This window comes from Notolepis coatsorum (genome assembly GCF_963971535.1).
Source record: "Notolepis coatsorum genome assembly, chromosome: 3".
NCBI classification, from domain to species: Eukaryota; Metazoa; Chordata; class Actinopteri; order Aulopiformes; family Paralepididae; genus Notolepis; species Notolepis coatsorum.
Genome location: NC_140167.1, coordinates 141,055,060 through 141,077,152, shown reverse-complemented (window position 1 = coordinate 141,077,152; position 22,093 = coordinate 141,055,060). Strand labels below are relative to the sequence as shown.

The window sequence follows — 22,093 nt, the reverse complement described above, 5'->3', positions numbered from 1 at the left end:
ACTGAGAATAGGCGGCTTCTCTTTGATGACCCTCCGGGAGCTTGGATAGGAGTAGATCTGAGGCGGCCAGAAGATAACCCGACCTTACTCGGGTATGGCGCTGAATGAGTTCATGTTCAAAAACCCAAACTAGCCCTTTAATCGTTAAACCCTAGTCAAAATGCTTCTCAACAGCCAGAATAGAAAACTGATGTGACACTATTGTATGTAACAGTAATACTTACTCCAACAACCGCTGATAGTAGTAGTGGACTCTCATCTTATGGATTGCTTCCCGTCTCATTTTCAGCAACCTGAGGACAAAAATAGAAAACAAGAGCATTAGCAAGGTCCCAGTAGAGTATAAAACTGCCAATTCTGCCATGCAAGAATTATGATACAATCGACAAACTACCAACAATATGCCAGCAAAGTCTGCATCTAACATATCAAAAGCCGAAACACTGGTCCAAGTGTCTTTTCAATGGAATTAAATGGATCAGATCAATCTGATAAGCTGTTTAATAACTCTGCCTATGGGCGGCTAGGTGGTGTAGTGGGCAAGGCGCTCGCCATCAACGCTGGAGACGCTGGGTTCGAATCCAGCTCTCGGCGTTGCCATCAGCTTGGCTGGTCGTTCATACTAACACAATTGGCAGTGTTAGGGGTGGGAAAGCTGATGGGTGGGTCCTGGGCGTTGTGGACAGCGACCCCTACAGTTCGGTCGGGGCGCCTGCACAGCGAGGGTAGGATCTGGAGGGAGGTAGTGTGACCTTCCACACGTTACACTCTCCCGGTGAGAATCTGCGCTGCCAGGCTGGCTGCCGGCTGGCTGCCGGCTGGCTGCACATGCGTCGGAGGAAAGCATGTGACAGTCTCCGGCCTCCCGGACCAACAGTAGGGGGGAGTGCGCAACAACCAGGAAGGGGGTTGGGAATTGGCATAACGACTAACAGTGGGATGGGAGAAAAAAATCGGAAAAAAGGAGGGGAAAAAAAGATAATAAAAAAAATTTAATAAAAATAACTCTGCCTATCTGGTAAGGTAAGGTATGGTTATGGTAAAGATAAGGCAAGTGTAAGTGTAAATTTAAGTGTACATTTTATTGTAAGTGAAGGAAGGTTAAGTGAAAGTGTAAGGTAGGGTAAGTTAAAGTAAGGTTAAGGATAAGGTAAGTGTATGGTACAGTACGGTAAGTTAAGGTAATGCAATATAAGGTTAAGGTAGCCGGTTTCGGTTGCTTGGGAGGGCTGGGCTAGCGGTGGAGATACCTGGTGCTGGAGAGGGCCAAGGAGCCAGCGTTGCCCAGGTTGACCAGGCCGCGGGCCAGGTCTGCCAGAGAGGGCTGAGGCGGGGCGCTGGGGGCCAGGGCCTTCAGCTTGAAGCGGGGATCCACGCAGCAAGGTGCCGCAGGGAAGCCCCTCATCTGTCTCTTGAGCTGCCGGCGCACCTCCACCACGTCACGCCACCTGAGAGCCAGAGAAGAGGCGTCAGCAGAGGCATGTGTGATGCATCGTGCAACGCCATCATGCAATATTATTCTATATCATTCAATGTATCCAAAAAAGTATTAGATATGAGCCAGTTGGGTGCATTTTATCAGAGATAACTCTGTATGTGCAACTATATATCGGTAGGAGATGCGACTGGTGATTATGTTTTTAGTGTATTTTGAACCTGTAATGTAAGACATGGATATGCAAGTTCTCCATCTCTATCTCAAAATCTAAAGAGCAGGAAAAGAAGGTAGAGAAATAAATGAGACGCAGACAGAAAGAGAGAGAGATTCCAAACACCTATCATTTTTATAAACCAAACCTCTACTACTGGTCAACATTCGTGTTAACGTTCCCCATCTTTACTCTTGCCTACCTTTTGATGTACTTGTGGATGCGCTGTAGCTCCGCCTCCAGGATGCCTTCCACCAATAGGGTGACGTCCATGTCCATGGTATCCTCCATCAGGCTGGCGCACACCTGCTGCGAGCAGCGCTCTACCTGCTCAGCTTTGTCCTTCAGCTCCTCCCTGGCAAGGAGGAGACAAAGCAGACATTTAGAGCAGCACTGTGGAACTGCCAGGAGAGAGACATTTAAAAAGGAAGACAGAGAGAGAAAGAAAGAAAGAAAGAAAGAAAGAAAGAAAGAAAGAAAGAAAGAAAGAAAGAAAGAAAGAAAGAAAGAAAGAAAGAAAGAAAGAAAGAAAGAAAGAAAGAAAGAAAGAAAGAAAGAAAGAAAGAAAGAAAGAAAATGTACATTGAGAAACTATCCTCCTGGCTGTCAACATAAGCAAACCATTTCAGATAGTCAATCAGCTTCCTGTAATAGATACATCTGAAGCTGATGAAAAGCATCTTCCACAACTGACATTCCACAATAACATTTTTCTGGCTGAAGTATCTAAGGTTCTTTAAATCATTGTATCCACATACTGTTCGGCTAGAGGCAAGTAGTGCCATTGTTCCGGCCATCTTTACCGTTATAGGACTTCCCAAATAAAAAATACATTTATATTACAGCTCACAAATGGTTATCCAGTATATATATATATATATATAATAGACTTTTTTTTTTTTTTTTATATATTTTATTTTACATTTTTCAGAACATTGTACAAACATGACAAACAGTATACCAACATGACATACAGACACACTCAGACAGTGAAAGTAAAAAAAATGCATTAAAGAAAAGAAAAAAAAATAATAACAAATTTTTTACATTTGCTATTACAACACGGTTACCAGCCATACATGACTGAGAAATATTGTGTTTGGGGTCCCTCATAGGGGGACAGTGAGATCAGACGGGCGAATCAGCTGCCGCCTCTAGCCTCATCGAGATAGGCTAAGAACGGGTCCCAGATTTTTGAAAACCTTTTAAGTGAATCGGTTCTCAGGAACCTTAGTCTCTCCATCCGTATGACAGAGGTCATGTCCGCCATCCACAGTTGGAAAGAAGGTGCTGAGGAGGACTTCCACTCCATCAGTATTTGTTTTTTAGCAACCGTTGTCCCCAGTGTCAAAGATTGTTGTACAGCTGTAGGAAAGCTCAGAGAGGACTCAGAGCAGCCGAAGATGGCGAGCTCTGCCCCCGGCTGTATAGTTATCTTGTAGGCCTTAGAGTACCAGTCAAATATTTTGGCCCAGAATCCTGTTAGTGAAGGGCAAAACCAGAAGGCATGAGAAAGTGTACCCTCTGATACCTGGCACCTGTCGCACAGAGGTGAAACAGAGGGGTAGATCTTGTGCAATCTATGCTTGGAGTAGTGGAGACGATGCACAACTTTAAATTGGATCAGCTGGTGTCTACTATTGACTGAGCCAAGTTGTACTATAGACAGACTCCTATCCCATATAATATCAGATAGATCAATACCGAGTTCCTCCTGCCATTGTTCTTTAATCTTCTCAGTAGAGGCCATATTACAGTTGTCAAACAGACACACAAACCTAGAGATGAGGTGCTTGGAGTGGGGAGGGCTCAGCAATATATCAAAGAAAGAATGTTCAATTGGGAGCTCTTCGAAAGCCTGAACTTTGGATCCAACATAATTTCTGACTTGTAAAAATCTGAGCCAGTTGGTGCCGGGCAACTCAAACTACCTCTTTAGTAGATCGAAGGATGCAAAGTGACCGTCTATGTATAAGTCCTTAATGGAAGCTAGCCCCTTCCCACTCCAGGCAAGGTAGCCCCCGTCTGTCCATGGAGCCGAAAAAGTGTGATTAAAACAGATTGGTGCATGGATAGAAACATCTGGTAGGCTCAAAGCACCCCTGATTTGATTTAAAATTCTGACAGAGTTTTCCACGACAAAACTTAGTTTCAAGCTTCTTAAGATCCCAGGTACCCCTGGTTTGACAAATAGCATAGCTGGCAAGGATGAGTTAATAAGGGAATTAGCCTCCATTCTCAGCCACAAGGGGGCCCCAGGAGTCAATTCACCTGTTGTCCCCTGCCGCCAGTACATCAGAGCCCTTACATTGGCAGCCCAGTAGTAGTGCCTAAATACTGGCAAGGCCAGCCCTCCCTCCCTCCCTCCCTCCCTCCCTCAGATTTAGGTTTTTGCAAGTGCATTTTTGAGATTCTGTGATTCTTATAATTCTAGATGTAAGACAGAATTACAGAGTCCAGTTCCTTGAAAAAAGACTTTGTGAGAAAGATGGGAAGATTTTGACAAAGGTATAGGAATCTGGGGAGAGAAACCATCTTGACAGAGTTTATGCGGCCTATCATGGAGAGGGGTAGCACTTTCCAATGCATTGTTTTAGCCTTGAAACATAGTCGGCAGGGGAGCTCCAGTAGCTCACCACGTACCGCGAGTGCTATTTCAGCGCCGTGGACAACCGCGCTCGCGCGGATCTGGGGCTGAGCGCGTTCGAATCCCGGACGGCAGCCGTGCCTTTCCCAGAGTGTCTTTCCCCCCCATCTGAACCCTTTCAGCCTGCTTCTGTCGGTCGAACTTGACCAAGTATGAATGCGAAGAAAAAGCGATAAACGCTAAAAGAACCAGGTGACTGGTCAAAGTTTAAAAAAAAGAAACATAGTCGGCAAAGTTCAATTTAAATATTAATTTAGGATCTTTGGGTATGGTCAGACCAAGATAGGTGAGGCGATCTTTTGCCAATTTGAATGGGAGATTTTCCAGGAAACCGGGAGTGAAGGTGTCAGAAAGAGGCATAAAGTCACTCTTTGTCCAGTTAATTGTGTATCCGGATAGCTCACCGAAAGAGGTAATTAATTCTAAAAGAGGGGGAAACGATATCTCTGAATTGTGTAGGTAATAGAATAGACTTTTAATTGTCATTGCACACAAGTATACAACGAAATTTCAGGGGAGCTCCCACAGACCGTAGTACAATATATACATACATGAAACACATAACACTGTACATATAACAGAATATTTTAAATAATAAAGTGCATGATGAGCGGTAACATAGTGGTTATCAAGTCCAGGTAAGTGCATGGTGCACGTGAGGGGACAGTCAATGAGAGTTTAACAGTCTGACTGCTTGGGGGAAAAAGCTGTTCATAAGTCTTGAACTCTTCGCATGTATGGACCGGTATCTCCTCCCTGAGGGAAGGAGCTGAAAGAGGTGATGTGCTGGGTGAGACTGGTCCTTGATAATACACTTGGAGCGGTGGAGGCAGCGGGAGGTGAAGACGGAGGTGATGTTTGGTAGAGGAGTCCCGACGATCCTGCCTGCCGCCTTCACCACCCTCTGAAGAGCCTCTTGCTCTGCCTTTGTGCAGCTGGAGAACCACACAGAAACACCGTAGGTCAGCACACTCTCAACCGCACAATGATAAAAGTTGACAAGGAGATTTCGTGGCAGGCCAGCCTGCTTCAGCTTCCTTAGGTAGTATAGGCATTGCTGAGCTTTCCCGATCACTGAGGCGGTGTTGGTGCTCCAGGACAGGGTCTCACTCACACTGAGAGGAACTTGAACTCAGTGACCCTCTCCACTACCTCGTTGTTGATGAGCAGAGGGGAGTGGTCGGGCCTTGATCTTCTGAAATCCACTATGATCTCTCTTGTTTTCTTTATGTTGAGCGCCAGGTTGTTGTTGTCACACCAGGCTGTAAGGTCTTCCACCTCCCTCCTGTAGGCAGACTCATTGTTGTTTGTTATGAGACCCACAACTGTGGTATTGTCTGCGAACTTGATGATGTAATTGGAGGGGTAGGAGGGGGAACAGTCATGTGTGAGCAGGGTGTACAGTAATGGGCTGAGTACGCAACCCTGCGGGGCGCCGGTGCTGAGTGACAGGGTGGATATATATATAGATTATATATATATATATATATACACACACACACACGTGCATCTCAATAAATTAGAACACTGAGGAAGTATATTGTTTGCCTCCACGCCACACCGCATTGATTTATGCAAAAGGAGCCCCGACCAAGCATATAATTTTCAGTAGGCCAACATTTCTGTAATATATTTTAAAACAAATGTATTGGTCTTATTATGTAATATTAAAATGTTCTCAGATAGTGAATTTGGGGTTTTCCTTAGCTGTAAGGCATAATCATCAACATTAAAAGAAACAAAGAGTGAAATATTTCAAGATGTAGTAACTTATTAGGGCGGCTGATTGGCACAGTGGGCAAGGCGCTCGCCACTCACGCAGGAGACGCTGGGTTCGAGCCCAGCTCTCGGCGTTGCTACCGGCTGGCCGGTCGTTCATACTAATACAATTGGCAAGTGTTAGAGGGTGGGAAACAGGAAGTAGTGGGGGCAGCGTGAGCCTCCCACGCGTTACTCCTCGCCACCGAGTTCGAGCTGCTGCGGTGAAAAGATGAGACAGGCTGCCTCCTCGTGTACCGGAGGGGACACGTGATGCAAGGCTTCTGTCCTCACTACAGCCGACCAGTGGGAGGCATAGTCTAGTAATGTTCAAGACGGGGGAGGAAATAATTGGATAATACGAAAATTGGGATGGGAGAAAAATAGAAAAAATTGGGAGAAAAAGTGGTTAAAAAAAAGATGTAGTAACTTATTATACATATTAGTTATTCCCACATCCAGACCTCTCTTATTAGAGCCAGCCAGAGATGTGGTCAGTGAGAGTAACCCCTCCCCTGTCTCAACTCCAACACACTCATCAGACCACAACACCAAATAGCAGCAAATGCAATAGCTAAGTGGGCTTTAAAGTGACATTTAATGTGCTGCTGGGCAGAGTGTATGACTTGGTTTGTGTGGCTCGGTTAGGGGGTTCTGGGGCTTGGTCTGGCTCGGTTAGGGGGTTCTGGGGCTTGGTCTGGCTCGGTTAGGGGGTTCTGGGGCTTGGTCTGGCTCGGTTAGGGGGTTCTGGGGCTTACTGGATCTGAGAGGCGGCCGTCTCCTCGATGCACTGGTCCAGAACCTCCTGGACCAGCTCTGTGCAGAGGGAGAAGCTGAACTGGGACACAATGGCCTCGTGCTCCTGCCTCCTCCTGAGAGAGAGAGAGAGAGAGAGAGAGAGAGAGAGAGAGAGAGACGCAATTGATGAGATGTTGGTGTACTCGTCTCATCCCTACTAACAGTTGAAAAAGTAGGGTTCAGAAGTCTTGTTCATCACAAAGCAAGACCCCCTCTTATGACGTTCAGAAAGTGTTCACATTGTAGTTTTGCTTTCACCAGCCTCCTAGATACAGGTAATAGTTAATTTACTGTTTGCAGAAACTGTCTTTACGGTTTGTAGAAAAAGATTATGTTTTGGCTCCAGAAGTCTCCAGGGACAGTTTGGATGAAACCATGCAATGTCCAACAACTAGGGGTGTAACGGTACTTGTATTTGTCCCGCGAAGAATACGCACAGTAGACGATACGGACATCATGGGTCGGTACATCAAGCCATACGACGAATACGTCTCATACTACACTAGGTAGGGTTGCACAAATGTATGCTCAATATCTTTACTTTATAGTGGCTTACTTTGATCTTTAACGTTGAATATCAAGCTTGTATTGCCACATTTAGATGATGAATAAAACGTTGAAACTTGTAAAGGCATGATGACAAGCGGACAGAACAAATGAACAACCACGCATTCTGCACTGGGCTGTTTCTCCCCTCCCCACAGTAGGGTCATTACAATAGGCTGAAAATGTTCATCCTTTTCTTGTCCGCCTAATAATGTTAACCAATGGAAAGACACACACACAAACTTTCTTCCGCGCTACTTTCCGCTCACAGCTGATCCGAGAAAAACATACTTTTGCTGATCTGGAATAGTCCTCTGAGCTCCTCTCCAGTCAAGCTGCTGCAGTGTTTAAATCCAAAATATTATAGAACCTACCTTTTCTCCCAAGCATATAACCTTCCCTACCCATAACCACCCTTCTCCAACCTACCACCTCCCTTTCCCCTTCCCTACTTTCTCTCAGTCTCCTGCCCCTCCCACCTGCCCCTCCCTCCCCTAAATCTACTATAGAAGTGAAAGCGAAACTTAAAAAACATACACTGGTGGGGGGTGGGGGCGGTAGGCAATTAATTTACTCAGCGATACTGGTGGCATTCTGTGTTCAGGAAGCCACCGACTACTGTGGCAATCCTAGATGGAACTAAGTATAACTCAATAAAAAATTAGATTTAATTATAATAATTATAAATATATAATAAATATAATTTTCCTGTTGTACCGAACTCGTACCGAGCCGTGAGCCGTGACCCCAAAACCGAGGTACGTACCGAACCGTGGCTTCTGTGTACCGTTACACCCCTACCAACAACATGTTTTTGCTTTACCATAGCCTATTCAAACACTTACCGGTACATCAGAATATCCTGAGTTTTTATTTATTATTATTATTATTATTATTATTATTATTATTATTATTATTATTATTATTATTATTATTATTATTATTATAATAATACATATTTCTTTAAAGACAGTAACGGTCTAACGGTATTGGAGGGCATTAAACACTAAAGCTCCTGATCCAGCTCTGATGCTCACTGCAGCAGAGAATGACAGCCATGAAGATGACACTAAATTATGTGTGTATTTCACATAAGCATAGGTTTTGCAAAAAAGATGACATTGACCAAAAAGGGTTTTCGTGCAATTAAATAATTTCTTTCAAAATCACAAAATTAATATATTTAAGCCGTTCCTTTACTTATTATAAAGAATAAATGGAATGGCTTGTGTAACTGAGGGGTACAATTCCCTGACTGTATTGATAAGTATGGTATCATTAAACCACTACCGCTTTATGTACTTTAACTACTGGCCATACAGTACACAATATATGAATATGATGAACACTTCCCACAATGAAATCGGTTCCAGTCAAAGGTATTAATCAAGTATTTAATGGAGCAAAAGGTACATATGATACTTATATTACATTTGATTGCACTTGTAAGGCAAATGAGTATTCGTAGGCAAATCAACACTGAATGTCCATTCTCTGGTTACGCAGGAGGCAAGTATACAACCTGGCTCTTAGGGAATTATATCTATGGTACACTTAATGATATAGCGGGATATACTGGAAGGGGTCCTCCCGGTTGTAAGCCGGCAGGGGGGGTAGGAGAGCTGTCGGTAGTAGAACGTCTGGTCAACGATATCTAGGGAGATTTCGAGTACAGAAGACAGTGCGATAGACTCTTGATCCGCAGACGAATACAGCTTGGTTCTCTTGTAGGCTGTAGCTCCACAGTGAAGAAAGCTAGGCGGCCTCAGGCTCTCTGAGCGCCGACTCGACCTTGACTCCTCTCGGGGGTAAATCCAACACTCACAGGCGTCGGCGATTATCCGCTCCACAAATCACAGTACCAAAGCAAATATATATTCCAGCCGCACAGGGCTATGCAGACGTCGGGTAGGTAATCCAGTGTACATGTCCATTCGGTCCTCGCCTAGATCTCCTCGGATGAAAGCGCCATGTGGTCGGCCCAGCCTGGATAAGAATCTAGCTAACACGAGGAAGCGTTGGAGATGCTGGTCACTTTAGAACTCTAACCGCACGATGCACCATACACAATAGACTATTATTGACTTAATAGAAATACGTCGCACTCGACGGTACAGTGCCAAACTCTGACAATTCAGTTATTAATTCGCACGCGGTCTCAATGCTATTCTGGGGCCAAACAGGCCATACTTCACCGCACGTCGTATCGTGGGTGAGGCTTCACGTTGGTTACTAAGTTTCTGACTAAGTGCCTCTGTATTCACTTACGCCATATTTATATGCACGGTGAACAAATAGTGCCACTCTCATTTCTGTCGCCGTATCCCTGGGCAGGGCCGGGGCTAGTACAGACATGTCTTGTCGGTAACTTTGAACTTGACTCCAGGGGCTGGTCCCCTGGCGCCTGGTCCTTTGTCCAATAGGAGAATGAACTATTATGGGCTATAGTAGGCTAAAGGGATATTCCGTGTATATGTACAAGGAATATACAAGGGATATCAAACGATATACAAATACTATTCAATATATATCAACAAATAAATATATATACTCGGTTTAATCTGATCCTTCGTAACAGCTTGTACATGAGGTTCAGAGAAAAAATTTTAATAACCATTTGACTTGCACTAGCATTTCTCATGACATTACTTTGTGTCAGAGCTTGGAAAATGTTTTATAGATTCCAAATTGTGTACAAATTCTTTAATGAGATTCATTCCGTCTTTTCGTTAAGAGTTTCAGAGATCTGACCTGGCTTCTTCCAGCTTGCGCTTCTCCTCAGTGATGCGCTCCTCTTCCAGTCGGACCTCCTCAGTGGACATCTCATGGAGCAGCTGTCCCACCACCTCGCTCACTAGCACCTCTATCTGGCCACTGCTCTCTCTGCAAGTCAAAAACAACACCACCATCTTTCAGCTACATAGCCCTGGACAAGGCCCCCTGTCCAAATGCCAGCTGAGCAGAATAGGCTAAATCATTAGGGCTGCAACGATTAGTCGACATAATCGACAATGTCGATTATAAAAAATCGTTGACGAGAAATTGTTGCGTCGATTAGTCATTAAAAAAAAAAGATTATTATTATTATATATATATTTTTTTGCACTACCTATCTTTGTGAAAGTGGCTTCTCAGCTCTGGTCCAGCCAGCTGAAGACTTCTTAGCTTAACATAACAGACCGACAGTAAGTTTGGGGGAACTAATGGGATAACTGGGGATGTTGTTTGGTCCTGACAAGAGTCTCAAAGCAACTCTGAGGTCATGCTCAATGTCCAATCTGTTCCTCTGCTCCGTCTTCAGCTGGACCAGAGCTGAGAAGCCACTTTCACAAAGATAGGTAGTGCAAAAAAAATAAATAAATAAAAAAATGTATATACCGTACTTTTCGCACTATAAGCCGCACCCGACTATAAGCCGCAGCAGCTAAATTGAATGATGTGTACAAAGCCGCACTGGACTATAAGCCGCATGTGTTTTTAATGTTTAATTACCATATGTAAGGAGTGGAGCCTGCGGCTTCATTTAACTCAACACGGGAAACCTCACCCGGCCCGGACACGGAAAGGATTGACAGATTGATTGCTCTTTCTCGATTCTGTGAGTGGTGGTGCATGGCCGTTCTTATATTGAGCTTTAAGTTCCCACCTCTACAGAGAATGACTCCCATTGGGACACAATACTGTCGGACAAATAACATTAACTCATTTACAAGTTGTATTAAGTTTAGCAAATAAGGGAACAGATAAATAACATTTCAATGCAGTAAAAAAAGCAATATTTCGATTTTCGGGTTTTGTCCACATATAAGCCGCACCGTTATATAAGCCGCAGGGTCGAAAAATGGGGGAAAAAGCTGCGGCTTATAGTCAGAAAAGTACGGTAATTGTTTTTCAGATTAGTCGAAAAAAATTTCGACAGATTAGTCGACTACCAAAATAGTCATTAGTTGCAGCCCTATTACCAATTATTTTCTAACCATGAATTGCATTTTTTTTTTTATCTTTCAACAATCATTTTTAACCCAAGCCTGACCCTAACCCATGCATTTAAGAGAGAAATTCAGCTCCATTGTATTCGAGTCCTTCTGGATTCTGTTGGGTTTTTTCGTAAATGTCGTGAGCGATTTGTAGTGCCAAATTTCCCTCGGGATGATTCAAGTATTTCTATTCTAAATGTAAAGCTTGTTGTGGAAATTAAATATTTTGTCTAATAAGATGGGAGCCTAAACTGCAAAAATACTCAGAATTCCCGGAGCAGTGTGTGCGTATTCTTTGCGTAATGGGCAAAATGTCAACAGTGTCAGCTGAACACATACCAACAAATGGAGATTTGCTACAGTATGTAGCTCAGAAGCTGTGTCAATCATTTTACAATTTTTGATGATTAAAGTTTAAACAGCATAAAAATATTATTAATAAAAATAATTTTATAAAGAATTGTTCAGTCATCGGGGCGGCTACGTGGCGTAGTGGGCACGGCGCTCGCCACGAATGCGGAGACGCTGGGCTCGCCTGTTCGAGCCCAGCGCTCCACATTGCTTTCAGTTTAGCTGGTCGTTCATACTAATACACATTGGCCGTATTAGGGGGTGGGAAACTGATGGGTGGGGATCGGGCGTTGTGGACAGCGACTCCTACAGGTCGGTTGGTGCGCCTGCGCAGTAGAATCAGGAAGTGTCGGGGCAGCGTGAGCCTCCCACGCGTTACTCCTCGCCACTGAGAGATCGAGCTGCGCAGGTGAAAAGATGCGACTGCTGTTACCTCAAGTACCGGAGGGGACTTGTGCTATGTATGACTTAGTCCACATTGCAGCCGGCTTGTGGGAGGCAAGAAACAGCGTTCGTGACAGGGGAGGGTTGAATTGGATGATACGAAATTGGGATGGGAGAAAAATATAGAAAATGGGAGAAAAAGTGGATAAAAAAAAAAAGAATTGTTCAGTCATCTAGATTATGGCATAATGCATGAACTGCCAACGTAAAAGTCAATGTGGTGCAACTTAGTGACCAGAGACAGTGTGGTGGCCGAGGAACCCCCACCCGAAACGTCTCTCCTGCTCTGCCTCATTCTCTTGACTTCCTGCGGTCTAAAAAATTATGTAATAAATCAAATTAAAGTGGTGTCACTCACAGGAGAGCTGTTGTGGCATAGCTGGCAGCGTCGCTGGTCACTTCACTCACCGCTGCCTCAACCACCTCATCCACCAAACTCTCCACCTCTGCCAGAATGTCCTACAACAGAGAACTCAATATTTCAATATAATACTGTGTTTGTTCATTGAATAGCTCTCCCAAGAGATCGGCGTGTATGACTCATGTACATGACTGCTAGCAGTGAAAGAGAGCAGGTGAATAGGATAGAATGACTTTTGGTTTCTTCTTCTTCTCCAGCATTTCTCTTGTCATTTCACTTTGACCCTAAACAAAACCATATGGATTGACATACTACACCGTTCAGAGGTCCTCCTTACCTCATCTCTGTAGACAGGCTGAGGTTTGGGTGGCGGTGAGGGGGGTTTGACGGGCTGGGGCTGGACGATAGGCTGGAAGAGCTGCTCTGGACCCCTGGGTGCCTCGCTGGGCTCCCCCGTCTCGTCTGTGGCCACCGCCGCTGCAGGCTCAGGGCCGGCCTGGGGCTCTGCCCACAGCATGGCCGGCTCCATCTGCAGTTGTGGCTCCGTCTCTGGCTGGGCCATGACATCTGGCTGGGCCATGACCTCTGGCTGGGCCATGACCTCTGGCTGGGCCATGACCTCTGGCTGGGCCATGACCTCTGGCTGGGCCATGACCTCTGGCTGGGCCATGACCTCTGGCTGGGCCATGACCTCTGGCTTCAAGGGAAAAGCTGAAACTGTGAAGCATAGACGCAAAACGTTGCCGCATGGATTGAACTGGTCTTGTGCAAAGTGCCATGCTGTAAGTCGCTGCTAGGGGCAGAGTGGCTAACCATGAGTGAGTGAGTGACTCCCGTCTCCTCTGTATTCAGCACATCCTACTGTATTGTTCCACCTGCTTCTTTAACTTACTATCCGTTACTAAAAGAGCCAAACTGACACATAACCAACAACACCGCCAGGACACCCAACACATTGCGACCTCAATAGAACATGACATCACACACCCGCCCAATTACTACCTTACCCTACTGCCCTCCAGGCGCAGGTACAGAAGGCCCTCTTAGCCATAGATGCCTTCACAAAAGGCCTCACGGAACAGGTGTGTATACTGCTGTCTGTTATTGTATGCTGTTACTGTGTGCCGTTTGATATGTCGTCGTATGTGCCGTTGTCTGATGAGTACAGTGCTGTGAGAAGGAATCCCCCCCCTGGGGACAAGAGTCTCCAGTCCAAGCCTTTGAACAATATTGTATGTGGTGGATAATGTATTTGGTTTCTGTGTTTTTTATTTTATTGACTGATTTCAGACTGAAGGAAGACCATACCTGCCACTGCTGCGGTCCTGAAGAGGCTGGGAGTGGCCTCGGCTAGCGAACTCTCTCCCCGGAACTTGTTGTGGGAGTCAAAGCTGCAGACGGGCATGTGCTGGGGAGGGTTGGGGAGGGGGCCTCCGTTTACCACCTCTCCGATTAGCACCATCTTCTTCCCCGCGATGGCCTCAGACTTCCTCTGGGACAGGGACAGCTCCGGCTCCTGGTAGGCTGCCCGGCTCAACTCCACCAAGCTGCAGGCGGGGGTTGCAGGCGGGGGTTACGGTACATCAATCAGAACCAGAAACACTGTCTTTGCTGAATATCGTCACATGGTGCGATAAAAACCACCTGCAGCTAAATGTGGCGAAGACCAAGGAACTGGTTGTGGAGCTGGGGAGGAGGAGGAGTGCACCTGTGACTAGGGCTGACCTTCGAAGCTTTTTTTGGCAATCGAAGCTTCGGGGCCGAGCTTCGATTTTAATTCGAAGCTTCGAGAGAGAAAAAAAAAAAAAAAAAAAAAAATGTATCTTATGTTGTGGGACTTGTACAGCACTTTCGTAAACTTTGTTGTTTTTAAATGTGCTCTATAAATAAAGTGGGTTGGATTAATTAATTAAGTAGCCCCTTTCGTGACTGTGACGCATCCAACAAGGTTTCACTCGGCTGTGTGATTTAATTCAAGGTGGATCGCTGTTGTCGTTTGAACAACTTCAGATTTCATGGGAACTACCAATCCCCCAAATCAAGAATGTTTAAGATGAATGAAGTAAGATTTTGATTATTTGAAATATGGCCTGTGTAGACTAAACTATGCACAGAATTATGTCAGTCTACAAGGTCCGGATTCTACATGGTCCGGCAATGTAGACCTTGTAGACTCCACTACAGACCAATTATCAGTGAATGTTCATGCATTTTTAAGAAGGGCAACTTCCACAAAAAAACAAAGAACTCACCAAAACATCTCAGTAGCACCTTATCTAAATGTTATATTTCATATATGGAGATTCATATTTATTTATGTATTGCATGCATTTCTACATTTTATTTCCTATTTTGTTTATTCATCCCAGTATCTTTCTTTCTTATGTGTGGAATTCTACAAGGTGCGCGCACACACACACACACCTACACACACACACACACACACACACACACACACACACACTTACATTTAGTCATTTAGCTGACGCTTTTATCCAAAGCGACTTACAAGTTCTGTACGACAAGACAGCAAGAAGGGTACAACTCTATCAGCTGAGTAACAATGTTCATCAAAGTGTTGCGTGTTACAGTGTAGGTTAGTTTATTAGGACAAGTGCATGACAGTAAGGTTAGTCACGGTTAGATTTTTTTTTTTTTTTTTTTTAACATTTCAGATAATGGTTGAAGAAGTGAGTCTTTAGTCGACGGCGAAAGATTGGACGGGATTCGGCTGTCCTAACTGGGATGGGTAGTTCACACACACACACACACAAATCGAAGTAAAAAAAAAAAAAAAATGAAAAAAAAGAATTTGAAAAAAAAATTAATTTTTTTTTTTTAAACTTCGATTTTTTTTTTTATGTTCGAAGCTTGTGCCATCGAACGAAGCTTCGAAGCTTCGAAGTATTTAAGACAGCCCTACCTGTGACCCCTGTTTCCATCAGGGGAGTTGATGTGGACATGGTTGAGGTGTACAAATATCTCTGTGTGCACATCGACAACAAACTGAACGGGTCAAAACACGCAGAGGCACTGTACAAGAAGGGCCAGAGCAGACTCTACTTCCTCAGAAGGCTGAGATCCTTCAATGTCTGTACAAGGATCAGTCGGTGGTGGCGGGCGCCTTCTTGTACGCTGTGACCTGCTGGGGCAGCTGACTGAGAGCAGGGGACACAACCAGGCTGGATAAGCTGGTCAGGAAGGCCAGTCGCGTGGTTGGGGTGGAGCTGGACTCCCTAGCGAGGGTGGCGGAGAGGAGGAGCCTTGCTAAGCTCCAGGCTATACACTATACACAGACTTGGCTGACAGGAGGAGCATGTTCAGCGCTAGGCTCACACTACCCAAATGCAGCACTGAACGGCACAGGAAGTCCTTCATTCCAACAGCCATCAGACTATACAATGCATCACTGTGCCTCACTGCATCACTGAGCACAGAGTGGCAGCTCCATAGTGGCAGGAGGCCGCGACTAGCGGCCTCCAGGCTCCACAACAGGGGGCAGCGACTGCTGCCAGACATTGACCTAGGACTAATAGGAACCCAAGAAGGACAATAACACTACCTACTGCACCCTATGTGGATACTGTGATACTGTGAATAATGTATATTTCAGTTAGTTAGATAGTAAATTATAAGACTACCTGATGCATACTGCACCTTATGTGACACTGTGAATACTCTGAATATATATTTCAGTTAGTTAGATAGTAAATTATATTGACCCATTTGTTTACACTGCTTGTGTTGTTTTTACTACCTGTACCAGCCCCTTCCCCCATGCTGCTATGATGCTGTATATTTTATTCAATTTTTATTCTATTTGACTCTACTCTTATCCTAGGCAACTTGATTTGATTTGTTTTATTATTCTAATTCGTGACCTGTTCTGTCTAAATGTTTAAATGTTGAGCGATTTGCAGTGTCAAATTTCCCACGGGATAATAAAAGTATTACTATTCTATTCTATATGAAAGTAATAAGACATGGCTATTGGCGGTGACTAGGGTTGGGTACCGAACTCTGTACTTTTACATCGGTATTACCGTCCCATCTCTCTTGTCTTTGGACCAGACGAGGTCAGAGGAGTTTGATCATATAATACTTAGGATGGCCAGATAATGTTGATATTTAAACATTTTAAAACATAATTTTATGATGATAAAGCGATTTATTTTGTGTGGTGTGTTACAACAATAAAAAAACAAAATGTTCTAATAAATAGCAATCTTGAAATTGATTACATTTTCTGTTATTACAGAGATAGTTAACACTTTAATCGCCATGGGTTAAATTCATAATTTACCATCCCTCGCCAGCTCTATTTGTCTATGGAGAAGTTCCCCTTCTTTGCAGGGCTATAACTTTTTAAATTCTATTGCTAAATTGCCATTATTATGGCCCATTCAATGTCCTATATGTATTGTTCAGGGTGTAGCAACGTTAAACTTTTTCATTCACATATTCATACTAAAATATGGTCTAAAGTATAAGTATGTTTTTATCGTTTTCTGCAGCTTTCTTCAGAACGTGATTTATAGCCCTAAATGCATTATATTGATGATCAAATACAGTTTGGTAGGAATCTGTGCGAGATAAAAAATTTCAACTGGACGTGGTTCTAGAAGTTTCTATGCATCATCTGATGATGACCGGATGGGCGGGGGATCGTTTATAATTCCGTGGGCAGCGTTAGATGATTCATCCAGAGTGGGTCATATGTTCATCAGATCAGTTAGTATAGAAGACGTTAGAAAATAACGCTGAATCTTACCGTGGCTTCCTCGCGCCGCTGGCAGATGACCGTGGAACAGAATTTTTTCTATTATGGGATAGAGAAATGCCCGATCCATTTCCAGGTTGTATAATAGTATATACGTCCAAATCATGTTGTTTTTTCGAGTTATTTGCACCAATCGATGTTCACTGTGTCAATACGGAGTCTCTCTAACGATAGCGAGTGGCCGGACCACATATGGATGAGCACTACCGGTTCAAAGGTTAATTTCCGGTTGGCGATCTGCCGATCGGCCACCAGATGGCGCTCTTGAACCGCTAGAGAGTTGAGAGGAGATCAGCAGTGTGTCTCAGGGCTCCGGAAAGGAAATATGATTTTGATGACAGATTTTTGAAATATTGACATCAAAGACGAGTTACGGCGTCTTCGGCAGAATGAGCATGGCTAGGAATGACGTGAAAACTCGTCCGCGGCGATCATAGTGTTAAGTACAGAAAAAGGGTACTGTTGGGTACCGATACTGAATTCCAGGAACTGGTACTGGTTCAAATGTGAAAGGTACCCAACCCTAGTGGTGACCATTCCTTCTTATTACTGCGATTTATTATTATTTTGTAGCAGTCCTACAAACAAAGCAAGGTGGACCCAGATATTACTTAATTCTATGTTCAGGGTCCCTCTTTGCAATAGCAAATTTTGACAGATGCAATTATCAATATTGAGGACTGGGAGAAACAAGCCTGATTTCCAGATGGTGGGAGCAGATTCCCAGAACAGCTTATGTTAACTGGATCACAATATATCGGATCATATTGATCTGAATGGAATAATTTTGTATTGATAGTTAAATATTCAATTGTTGGCTCAATAATCTAAATTGTATCGTATTGTGTTAAAGCCTGAGGTGTATCTAAGGAGTAGTGGTAGGCCCGGCCGGTACCAATTATGTTGGATAGATGATCATTTGTGCAGATATTTACTACCTTTAAATGTCTTTATTTTCATGGCATAATTAAAATTAAAAGGATACATTACTGCCTTTGCTACACTTTGATGCAATACGTATTCAGCCCACTTCCTGGTAAGCTACCAAGCATGACATGGTTGGTATCTACGTATTCCCTGAGATCTCTAGTTTTATATGAGATAACCTTGACTATACAGATCGTTATTTATGGTTAACTCTTCTTCGAGACATGACCTTGACTATACAGAGTGTTATTTGTGCAGAACTTGTCATTTGGAATTCCTGGTAAATATCAATGGGTGCTTGTTGCCAATTTGCATATTTGTAGATCCTTGCATGAAGGTAGAGGTGTAGAGATGCCACTAAGCCTTCTTCTGTAGTTTATTGAAGAATTTGGTTAAAAAAAAATAAAAAAACATTTATATATCATTTTTATGTAAGCGGATATGGAAATAATAAGTCCTGAGCAAGATTAGCTTGCAGTGTTTCGAAAGAGGACATTGGTATCCATCTTCTTCTTCTCCGACTCTGGAGAAGACGGTAAGCGCATTTTCCCATAATGCTGGCGTGTTCCTTTAAAGCAGTATGAAAGGGGGTATTTTGAATGCTGCTTAATACTACTAACCCATCACTGATGTTAAGGCCATACTGCTGGATGAAGTCCGTGGCCTCGGATGTGTCTCGGAACATCAGCAGCCTCACCATGTCCTCCATCGGGAAGGTGGTGGACTTCTGAAAGCCCTGCGTGTGGGCGAAGTTCAGCGTCCTGAGGGCCTTGGCTCTGACCTGCAGTGCAGAGTAAGTTAAAAAAAAAAAGGCACCGTTGGTTACAAAAGATCCCAAACCCTGTCCTCTTTTCTTGACCCTCCAAACCACCACTGTTGCTTCCCTTGGACAAACAAAGTTTGTCTGCAACAGTTGTGATTGGAGGATAAATAAAAGAGGGTGGGGTTTGAGAGAGGTCAATTGCAATATTGCAAATGCATGCATGTTTGAAGAAGAAAGGAAAATCTAAAGATTCTATTTAGAAATATGGCAAATACATTAAAGAATGAAACATTTTCCTTTTCACTCAAAACATTAACTACTGACAGACGGCAAAAGGCAGACGTACAAGGAGGTAAAGAGACTTATTTCAACTCATCCCAACTAAAACTGCTCTGACCTGGTTGAAGTATCTGTGAAGGAGGCAGCTGGCCAGGTAGGAGGCTCCTTTCACCAGCTTGAAGAAGCGCACAAAGTTGTTGCTGTCGAGAGCTGCAAACACCTGCACCGCAAACTTCACCTCCGGGGAGTTACGGACCTCGTCGCGGAACTGCTGCACGTCACTGCAACAGACGTACAAATACACAACGAGCCAGGAGCAAAGATGTGATAAAGCAGGTTATACATGATCCATACAGTATATGATCCGAGCCTTTTTAACAAAAACCTAGAATGGGGCCCTTTCAAAAATAGAGTCTACATCTCAAGTCTGTAGCCATCCCAGTGTTTCTCACATGTAGCCTTATTTGATACAGCTCATTACAATAAGAGAGGTTCACCACAAATAAATTCCTCTAACGTATGAAACAATATATCGACAGTGTTTATTGTACTGCATTCACACACTTCTTTCTGCTCCATGTCCCTTGCCTACCTCAGCAATGCTGCCCAGAGATGTTAGAGTGGTTGAGACTGCCCCCCCCCCCCCTCCCCAGCCATGCTACCTCCACTCTCCCTAAAGACAAGAAGAAAACCACAGTGGTGCTTCTGAGAGTTCCTGTCCAGAGACTGACCGCAGGATGTCCCCGTCGTTGAGCTTGACCAGCACGTTGTACTGGCGGAACTCGGCCTCACGGGGGCAGTAGACGTGGCTCGTGGCCAGGTCCTGGTACATCTCCTTCAGGCTCTGCAGGCACTTGGTCATGTTCTCGTTGTTAATCTTGGCGTCGAATGACATCATGCGCTCTTCGCAGAGGTGGTGACCACAGTGCACGTGGAAGCGTGTGCACTTCTCGATCAGGGACACCGTCTGCGGGCAGCACAGGTGCTGCTGGGTGATGTCCTGTGTGTAGGGATGCAAGTAGAGGTATTATTGGAATTGCAAATTCATAAAAAAAAATAAACGATGGCTACAGCTACAAAATGGGTGAACCCTACGGAGGTCTAGTTCTTCTCCGGGTTTTCACTAGGCATGGTATCCCTCATTTAGCTACAGTATGTTGGCGATACAAGAATTCACAACTATTCAAAGGGCGTGCAAAAAGAAAAACGTACTTTACAAGAAATATTTACAACTGAGAACCAGTAAAAGCGAAGGAAAATATAAGCTGTATAAGAATAAACTGACTTCCATTATGAGAGTACAGATGAAGGAATACAATAAAATATTAGACAGTAAAAACAATATACAAAAGACCTGGAAAATAATCAAATCATATTATTCGGGATAGAAGTTATAAATCTGAATTTGGACAATGTAAAAAGCATTGTTGAAGATTTCAATGACTACTGTGTGGGTGTTGGAACTACTTTGGCCAGCAAAATTGTTGTGCCTGAGGATAAAAAAGATATGTTTAATAATCTGATTAATGTTCCTTTGTGGGGTAAATTAAATTGATATAATTGAAATTGTAAGTAAATTAAAAAAACAAAACATCAACTGATATAAACTCCATTGACTTATATATGCAATCTGTCTTTTCAAAGAGGTGTTTTTCCTAATAATATGAAATCAGCAAAGGTAATTCCAATATTTAAAAATGGAGATAAGCATCAAATGGACAATTATAGACCAGTGTCTACTTCCTCAATTTTCAAAAATAGAGAAATTATTTGTGAAAGAACTGGATCTTTTCATTGGCAAATACAAAATATTGAGTGAACACCAGTATGGGTTTAGGGAAAATAGAACTACTACCGGTACATATGCAGTGATGGAGATGGTAGAAGAAATAACAAAGGAATTTGAAAATGACGAGTGTTCTACTGGTATTTATATTGGCCTGCAGAAGGCTTTTGATACAATAGATCACAGCATATTAGTGAGAAAATTGGAGAAGTATGGGATACGAGGTATAGCTAACTCTTGGCTGAAGAGCTAATTGGAAAACAGACAGCAATGTGTGCAAATTAATGACACTGTCAGGATTTAGGAAGGTCACCTGTGGAGTACCCCAGGGATCTGTGATGGGTCCAAAACTTTTTATACTTTATATTAATGATATGTGCAATGTTACTGAACTGTTAAAGTTTGTTATTTTTGCAGACGATACAAATTTATATTGCTCAGGAAGTAATTTAAAAGGAACTTCTGTTTGATATTGAAAGATAGCTTGAAATTCTCAAAACTTGGTTTGATGTTAATAAATTGTCTCTCAATATTAAGAAAACAAAATGTATGGTTTTTGGTAATCGAAAAGAAATAGAGGGGGATATCAAGTAAAAAATATGTGATGTAAAAATAGAACGAGATTTTGAGATAACATTTCTAGGGGTAATTATTGATCAGAAATTAACATGGAAACAACATATTAACTATATTCAAGGGGAAATATCCAAGTCAGTAGCAATCTTGTATAAATGTAAGGATATATTAAACTATAACGCCTTGCACATCATTTACTGCTCACTTATACTTCCTTACATATCTTACTGTGTGGAAGTTTGGGGGTCGACATTTAAAAATACTGTAAATCCGATAGTCTTACTGCAAAAGCGGGCCATTCGGAACCTTCATAAGGCTGGCTACTATGACCACACAAATCCACTGTTTATAAAGTCACATGTTATGAAATTTAAAGATTAGGTTTATTATAGAATTATGCAAATAATGTACAGAGCAAAAGCAAAGTTGCTCCCAGATGGTGTGCAAAGGT

At 43.3% G+C, this 22,093-nt stretch overlaps 1 protein-coding gene across 1 annotated transcript in view; it reads right to left on the bottom strand.

Annotated features, from left to right (window-relative positions):
- The window catches only part of mcm3ap (minichromosome maintenance complex component 3 associated protein), a 63,560-nt gene that overhangs the window by 30,239 nt on the left and 11,228 nt on the right, over positions 1-22,093 (bottom strand). Inside the window, exons 9-19 of the mRNA XM_084310640.1 lie at positions 20,012-20,280; positions 19,399-19,561; positions 18,859-19,019; positions 13,840-14,078; positions 12,869-13,248; positions 12,529-12,629; positions 10,150-10,281; positions 6,813-6,926; positions 1,852-2,004; positions 1,251-1,448; positions 225-293 (exon numbers count right to left, since the gene is read on the bottom strand). Coding sequence (XP_084166766.1) covers positions 225-293; positions 1,251-1,448; positions 1,852-2,004; positions 6,813-6,926; positions 10,150-10,281; positions 12,529-12,629; positions 12,869-13,248; positions 13,840-14,078; positions 18,859-19,019; positions 19,399-19,561; positions 20,012-20,280 — 1,979 coding nt within the window. The remainder of the gene's footprint in view (positions 1-224; positions 294-1,250; positions 1,449-1,851; positions 2,005-6,812; positions 6,927-10,149; positions 10,282-12,528; positions 12,630-12,868; positions 13,249-13,839; positions 14,079-18,858; positions 19,020-19,398; positions 19,562-20,011; positions 20,281-22,093) is intronic.